Raw genomic sequence first — 7,979 nt, forward strand, 5'->3', positions numbered from 1 at the left:
ACAGCCGGCAGTCGTGAGACTAATCCTTCGTTCCTACGATCAACGCATTAAACAGTAAAAAACTGGCCATAAAATTTTTTCCATTCACCAGAGGTAAGAACGGCCTTATATGAAAGTTGACTTATCTTTTAGTTATATTATGTGGCTTTAGTTAAATTCTTCTTTTATTGTTTTGTTGAAGCATTTTTAATACATATTCCACTTACTTTTAATAATTTTAGTACAATTTTATTTTTTTTTGATGATTTATTTCTTTTAAAAAATATTTATTTTTAATTATACAAAATTAATGAATTTGTGGGACTTACGTCCTTTGCTTTGGGGCTTACACTCGCCCCGAAGTTTACGCCTCATCTAAATAAAACATTTTACTTTGCAAGTCTGTCTTTAAAAATGCTGATCATGAATAGGCTTAATTTAAAATCTCATATCATTGCGCAAATTTAAACCTTACACATTTGGCATCGAAAAATAATTCATCAATTAGTAAAACTAAACAGAGCCGAGTAAAACATTAGGATTACTTCTTGTTTTAGACATTATTGGGCTATTTTTAGTGTAAAATTCCATTCGCTTTTTCTGTAAATGTGAACTTGGAATATCGCCACATTATGATCTGCCTGTTGGAGCCCATAGCTCAACCACTGCCATTACAGACACCTAATGATTCTCTTCATTTCAGACCTTCTAAGCTTCCCTGTAACAAATCAAACTCACCTGGCCCGACCCATTTCTCTCCTTTGGACAACCTTTTAAGTTCAAGCAGCTATGCTTCAGTTCTTGATTCCTGCAAATGTCCCAGGTTGGGTAAACAAGTCCACGCACAAGCACTCAAAAATGGGTTTCATGGACACGAGTTTGTTGAAACTAAGTTGCTTCAGATGTACGGTAAATGCGGTTGTTTTGATGATGCAGTCCAACTGTTCGACAGAATGCGTGAAAGAAGCTTGTATTCTTGGAATGCAATTATTAATGTCTATTTAAGTAATGGGCTTTATGAGGAAGCGTTTGGGTGTTTTGGGGAGGTGAGATTTGAGGAGTTTGAATTGGAGTTTTTCTTGTTCCCGGTTGTGCTGAAGATTTGTTGTGGTTATGGTGGCGTTGAATTTGGGAAACAGTTACATGGTACGGTGATAAAGTACGGATTTGCAACTAACGTTTACGTGGGCAATGCTTTGATTGATATGTATGGAAAATGTGGGAGTTTGGATAATGCGAAAGAGGTTTTGAGTAATATGTCGAAGAGGGACTGTGTTTCTTGGAATTCAGTTATTACTGCTTTTGCTGTCAATGGAATGTTAAACGAAGCGCTTGAAGTTTTTAATAGGATGTCTGTTGAGGACCATTTAAGTCCAAATTTTGTTTCTTGGAGTGCTTTGGTAGGTGGACTTTCGCAGAATGGATACGATGAAGAGGCCATTGAATATCTCTATCAAATGCAAGCGGCTGGATTCCAGCCAAATGCGCAAACATTGGCAAGTGTGCTTCCTGCTTGTGGTAGATTGCAAATGCTATATTTGGGGAAAGAAATTCATGGATATCTCACTAGACATGAACTGATGTCTAATTCTTTCGTTGTTAATGGCTTAATTGATGTGTATAGGAGGTGTGGGGATTTGGAGAATGCCCTCTTAGTATTTTCAATGTATTCGATGAAAAATGATGTCTCTTACAACACCATGTTAGTGGGATACTTTGAGAATGGAGAGATTTCAAGGGCGCGAGAGTTGTTTTATCAAATGGAACGTGAAGAGAAGTGTAAAGATGTAATTTCATGGAATTCAATGATTTCAGGTTATGTAAACAACTTTAAGTTTGATGAAGCTCTGGATATGTTTCACCGGGTAATGTGGAAGGAAGAAATTGAAGCAGATTCGTTCACACTTGGCAGTGCCCTTGCTGCTTGTGCTGATATGGGTTTGTTACGACGTGGGAAGGAGATACATTCCTATGCAATTGCTAGGGGTCTGCAAACAGATCCTTTTGTTGGTGGGGCACTTGTAGAATTGTATAGTAAATGCCTGGACGTTGGTGCTGCTCAGAAAGTTTTTGATGAGGTAAATGAGAGGGATATATCAACATGGAATGCTTTGATATCTGGCTATGCTCGCACTAACGATATGGTTAGTGTTGAATACACTCTTGAGAAGATGAAGGCAGACGGATTTGATCCAAATATCTACACTTGGAACGGTATTATTGCTGGCCGTGTTGAGAATGCCCATAACGAGTCAGCTTTGCAGTTGTTTTTGGACATGCAATCCTCAGGTTTGAGACCTGATATTTACACGATTGGAACAATATTACCCGCCTGCTCAAGGTTAGCAACTCTTGACCGTGGAAAAGAGATTCATGCTTATGCAATTAGGTTTGGATATGATTCAAATACCCACATAGGATCAGCTGTTGTGGACATGTATGCGAAATGTGGATGTGTCAAGCATGCTAGACTGGCTTATGATAACATTACAAAGTATAACTTGGTCACGGAGAATGCAATGCTTACAGCATATGCTATGCATGGATATGGGGAGGAAGGAATTGCATTTTTCCGTAGAATACTCAACAATGGATTCATACCAGACGATATAACCTTCTTGTCGGCTCTTTCTTCGTGTGTCCATGCAGGACTAGTGGAGACTGGGGTTGAATTCTTCAATCTGATGAGATCTTATGATGTGAAACCAACGTTAAAACACTACACGTGCATGGTTGACCTTTTAAGTCGAACAGGTATGCTAACTGAAGCATTGAAGGTCATTAACGATATGCCTTGGGATCCTGATACAGTGATCTGGGGTGCTTTGCTTGGGGGCTGTGTCATCCATGGGAATCTAGAGGTAGGTGAAATTGCGGCAAACAAGCTCATCGAGCTAGAACCAGGAAATACAGGGAACCATGTCATGGTAGCAAATTTATACGCTTCTGTAGGCAGATGGGATAATCTTGCCAAAATAAGACAAGTCATCAATGAGAGAAAAATGCACAAAAATCCTGGATGTAGTTGGATTGAAGATAAAGGTGAAACACACGTATTTGTAGCATGTGATACATCCCATCAAAGAACAGATGAGATTTATGAAATACTAAATATATTGACATCACAAATAAGAGGAGAAAACTAGAGAGCATTGTACTTTTGTATAGAAGAAACAATTTACAATAAATTCACATTGTGATATTGTAATGTCGCCAGAATTAACTGATCTTCCTATTGTAGCTTCTGTATAGCCTATTGGTCGATCCTTGTTGCAAGGATACACCTGTCAGTGAAATTGCCACTCTGAGGCTTCTGGACATCACACAAGGGCAAAAATGCTGAGACCTTACTGTTAATAAAGGTCTATCGACTCCAGTACTCTACGAGCTTGAATCTGCAAAGCTGTCAATCTCTGTTCTGGATCGAGGGTTGAACCAAATTGACTAGCCGCCCATATCAACGATGCAGATTTTTCACCTAGAAATCGCCTTATGTCTTCATGAATTGTTGCCATGGGAGGCCTCTCCCTCCCGTTTACATGTCCAATGAGAAGAAGTAGAAACTCTCCACACTTGAGCCTGGAGAAATCAAAAATTCTCAGAAAAATCCAAGCAGAGTGGCTAAGTGAGTTCATGCCTTTAGCATGGTTTTGCTTCTTTTTTTCCTCTACTAAACTGACACTATCACACTTCCCTGGGTGTCGGACATACACCACCAAAATATTTTCTAAACCACCCGAGAGACAGAGATGAAGGAGTATCAACTCCAACTTCATGAGGAAAAAATGAAAGTGGAAACACTAGAACTAGTATGAAGGAAGATCATGAAGGAAAAGAACGTCAATTTAGTAAGAATGGCACGCCCATTGCAAGAGATTTTATGTTGTAATTCAAAGAAAAAGAGCTTAAAGAGATGAAATACCTCAATTTTTCATCTAATTGTTTGTCTCTAATCAGTATGGCAACTTCCTCAATGCCATTGCAAGCCTCGAAACCCTATTACATGAACACCCAGTGGATTAAATTACGGGCTTAATTAGTAAAGGAAGGAATCAATCAAATAAACAGCGTACAGATCATCTAAAGATAAAATATGTGGAACTGCATAAATCTTGAATTGAGCCTACTTTAAAACCCAAGTATTTTATTATCTTGTATCCTTCAGTTAAATGGGGGAACATATCCAGATGTGGCCACTTATTAAACACTTCAGTTAAATGAGGGAACATATCCAGATGTGGCCACTTATTAAACACTTCCTTTGATGATTTCCCCAATACTAACTGAATACTGAAAACACCTCACACCAAACTCTTTTCAAATGAGTATTACAGGTTAAAAAACTGGTTCTAGACCACTTCTGTCAATAACAAGTCAAAATGAAAAGATATTTACCGCCTGATTGGCAGATGAATCCAGCATTATAGCAATTAAAGCATCCAAGCATGCTCCTTGTGCCAGTACCCCTCGAGTCGACAGTATGTTCATCAACACCTACTTATTTCCAACCAAGTTAAACATGTCATGATTTTGAATTGCTTATTTTCATGAAAATGTTAATTTTGAGGGCATAAATTATCTCCAAAGGTAAATTATCAAAAAATAAATAAAATCGAACCCTCTTTTACAACTACCAAAAGTAGCTGTAAAAATGCAAAGGAACAGATAATTTCAGAATCATTTGAAGACGCTTATAGCAGTGTTACCAAAGCCGTGCTTAAGCCCTGAAGTGAGGCTCAAAACGCTTTGACTCGCTTAATGTGTGCTTCAGTGTCGTCATCAAGGTTCTGAGAAATACTTTTCATTTCCAATGAGCCTCTTCTGAAGAGGCAACACTAAACAATTGATATTTCACTAAAGCCCACGCGTTATTTCCGGTTTCCGCTTAAAGCTCCAACGAACCTTGGAGATTTTCTGTGCTTTTTGCTTTTGATAACACTGGCTTATAGTTTTCAACTTTACTGAGGGATGATTAGAAGAAGAAAGTCATTAGATCAAATTCTAGTGAGAAGATATGATGAATAGAGGAACTTTACCGGGATTGCCTTGTACTGATGGGCCAAAACATTACTCTCACAGTGAATCAGACAACAACCTTCCAGAACTCTAAGTGCTAGAGAAACCTCAGAATCAGTTGATGGGCTGGTTATTTCCATAGGTTCCACAGTAAATATGTGGTCTAGACTGGTAACATTCTGGTCCTCTGTATCTCTCAAGGAATGTCTGAAAAGAACTGGAACCACTGTTGCATAACTCACAGTTAATTGCTTGATCCATTTTCTAATTTAAGCAAAGTAATGTCACAATATATATTCTCATTATCACTGTAAATACCAGTTCAGAATCATGAAAATAAGAGCTATACTAATGCAAGTTTCAACCATCAATAAAAACTGGAAGATCTTACCTCAAAAAATCAAGGAACAAACACCAATAAGGATATAAGTGTCTATATACGGAATAGGTGTCACTACCCCTAAAATTCCCAGATTATTAAGTTAATACTGCATTCCATAGATGTTGTAACTTGTAGCTTCATCTGTATTCAGCTGAAGTCTAGATTCTTACTGAATTACAAGTCAAAAGGCAACACCATTTGACTTGTTTTAAATGAAATGAAAGAGTAATAGAGCAGACTAATCTTACATGCAAATTACCAAGTTATCAATTTAATACTTACACATAAATTCTCATCAATGATGAACTAGCATTCCAACAATATCAAACATTTGTTTGTTACCAGAAAATACAGTTGTCCGTACAATCATACAAAAAGATAGAAACTTAAACGAACGACTTATGACAACAACACCTTTTCAAAGCTTCAGAAGTGACACAAAATAAAATGAAAAGATTTTCCCAGAAAAAGTGACTATTTCTCATGACCAAACGGGGCTATACATTGGTGAGAGTAATGATTATATGAGATATAAATGATTTAAAGATTGGTAAAAGTAATAACATGAACTATAAATTTTATTTATATATGAAATAAATGGTTATGAAGGAGAGCCTTGGAGACTTGGAGTAACTGATAAAATTGTTGTCATGTGATCAGGAGGTCACGGATTCAAGCTTTGAAAACAACCACTAACAGAAATGCAAGGTAAGGTTGCATGCAATACACCCTTGTGGTGGGGCACTTCCCCGCACCTTACGCGTAGCGGGAGCTTTAGTGCACCGGAATTCTTTTTACAAAATATAAACTTGGGGGTTAATTTTTGTATTTGAAAAATCCCAAATCATGATTTGAAATTTCCAAATCATGCTTTTTGGAGAATTCGGATTTTTCATGTCATGATAGGAAATCATGAGATGAAATCACATAAACAAATGCTGATTTCACATCATGATTTCATATTACAAACATGAAATTACATGTCCAAACGCCTACTAAGAGAATGAAATTCAGCTCAAATTTTATGCATTTTAATGATCTTCTAATGGATTTCATGTGAGGTATAAATGGATTTTAAACAAGCGAAACTTCTTTTTCTCCTAAACTCCATGTACATATTTGTCAGAAGATGAACCTCAATTACAGTTTTCCAATTTCCCATTAATGTCATTATCATCAGAATTTCCACATTTACAACTATATAACCAACTTCAATATCAAAGTTTCAGTTAACCAATAGGAGATAACATTTAGTTAAATTTTCTTAAGTTGCTGCAACTGAACATACAGAAAAGACTTAAATGGTCAAAAACACAGAAAGTATCCTAATTTTTTTAGTTTCAAACCTGAACTATCGGGTGTGCAAGATTTGTACCTTAACTATCAACAACTATTTATCAAAACACACCTCAACTATCAATTATTCACTTTTCCTTGAACAATGGTGAAATTTCAAGTAGGTAATTCACACATCTAAAGTATCACAATTTTTTTAGTTTCATGCCTGAAATACCTAAGTGTGCAAATTTTCCACCTTAACTATCACCAAATATTTATCAAAACACACCTCAACTATCAATTATTCTTTTTTTCTACCTAAACAATGGTGAAATTTCCAGTAGATAACTCACACACAAAAAGTATCCTAGTTTTTGTGTTTCATACCTGACGTGTGCGAGTTTCCTACCTGAACAATCATCATTTATATATCAAAATACACTCAAGTATCAATTGTTCACTTTTCCTACCTAAAACTCACATTTGAAAATGAAAAATCATTGTAAACAAAAGGAAAAACCATTCAAACCTTGAAGATCGGGAATGGATTGGCTATGAGAGAAGATATTGATCGTAGTATCAGATTCAGCAACGGATCGGAGAAACTTGAGGATAACACGGAGTCCACGAATACGTAGGAAGGAGAACTCAGCACGTGCATCACTGAGTCCAGTCCGGAGTGCGAGTGTTATCTCCCTGTGTAGTCGTTGTCTTTCAAGCGAGTTTATTAGCTCCGACACCGCCCACGGAGATTCGCTCGGAGATTCCGCCGGAGATTCCGAATCTTTGCTCCAAAATGGGGCTTTTAGATACATCGCTTTTCTCCCCTCTATTCACCGATAAAATGGTGAAATTGAAATTTCGCTGTCTTAACTTCTCGTTTTCTTCCCCTTTTCCCCAAAAAAAAAAAAAAAAACACATATTATGATAAAGGCAAAAAAAAATTATTTTTAAGCACAACATATTTTTAAAAATAACTTACTAAATATAGATTTCTAATTATCCTATTTAACTTAAATTTCAATTAATTATATTTCAGAGTTTCCTCTCATCTATTAATTGTCCTTAATTATTATTCATGGTCTCCTTCATCTATTTTCTCTTTTTCTCTAGTTTTTATTACTCTCCTTTTTTTTCTTTTAAATTTTTTTTTTCATTTTTTCTTTTCCTTTTTTTTTTGGTTACTCTTTCTTTTTTTTTTTTTTTACTTTTTTCTTTTCGGTTTCTTTTTTTCCATTTTTCTTTTTTTTTTCTTTTTCTTTTTTCCTTTATATTATTTCTCCTTCTTTTTTTTCTTTATTATCTATTACTCTCCTTCTATTTT

At 36.1% G+C, this 7,979-nt stretch overlaps 2 protein-coding genes across 2 annotated transcripts; one reads left to right on the plus strand and one right to left on the minus strand.

Moving 5' to 3' along the window:
* Nucleotides 1–319: 319 nt before the first annotated feature.
* LOC107863080 (pentatricopeptide repeat-containing protein At2g13600-like) lies at nucleotides 320–3,181 on the plus strand. Its single transcript, XM_016708841.2, has one exon. The coding sequence runs from the start codon at nucleotides 612–614 to the stop codon at nucleotides 3,123–3,125; it is 2,514 nt and encodes an 837-aa protein (XP_016564327.2). The 5' UTR covers nucleotides 320–611; the 3' UTR covers nucleotides 3,126–3,181.
* LOC107863081 lies at nucleotides 2,983–7,613 on the minus strand. The gene is made up of 5 exons (XM_016708842.2): nucleotides 7,185–7,613; nucleotides 5,016–5,221; nucleotides 4,375–4,473; nucleotides 3,902–3,975; nucleotides 2,983–3,558 (listed from the first exon to the last, which is right to left on the minus strand). Exons 1-5 carry the CDS (start codon nucleotides 7,468–7,470, stop codon nucleotides 3,333–3,335), a joined length of 891 nt encoding a protein of 296 aa, XP_016564328.2. The 5' UTR covers nucleotides 7,471–7,613; the 3' UTR covers nucleotides 2,983–3,332.
* Nucleotides 7,614–7,979: the final 366 nt, after the last annotated feature.

The sequence above is a fragment of the Capsicum annuum genome, chromosome 3, assembly GCF_002878395.1.
Source record: "Capsicum annuum cultivar UCD-10X-F1 chromosome 3, UCD10Xv1.1, whole genome shotgun sequence".
In the NCBI taxonomy this organism is placed as follows: Eukaryota; Viridiplantae; Streptophyta; class Magnoliopsida; order Solanales; family Solanaceae; genus Capsicum; species Capsicum annuum.

Coding starts and splice junctions, on each gene's coding strand:
- LOC107863080 (XM_016708841.2), top strand. CDS start 612: ATGATCTGCCTGTTGGAGCCCATAGCTCAACCACTGCCATTACAGACA.
- LOC107863081 (XM_016708842.2), bottom strand. CDS start 7,470: ATGTATCTAAAAGCCCCATTTTGGAGCAAAGATTCGGAATCTCCGGCG. Junction 5,222..7,184: donor ATCCATTCCCGATCTTCAAG/GTTTGAATGGTT, acceptor GTTATGCAACAG/TGGTTCCAGTTCTTTTCAGA. Junction 3,559..3,901: donor CAATTAGATGAAAAATTGAG/GTATTTCATCTC, acceptor TGATTTCTCCAG/GCTCAAGTGTGGAGAGTTTC.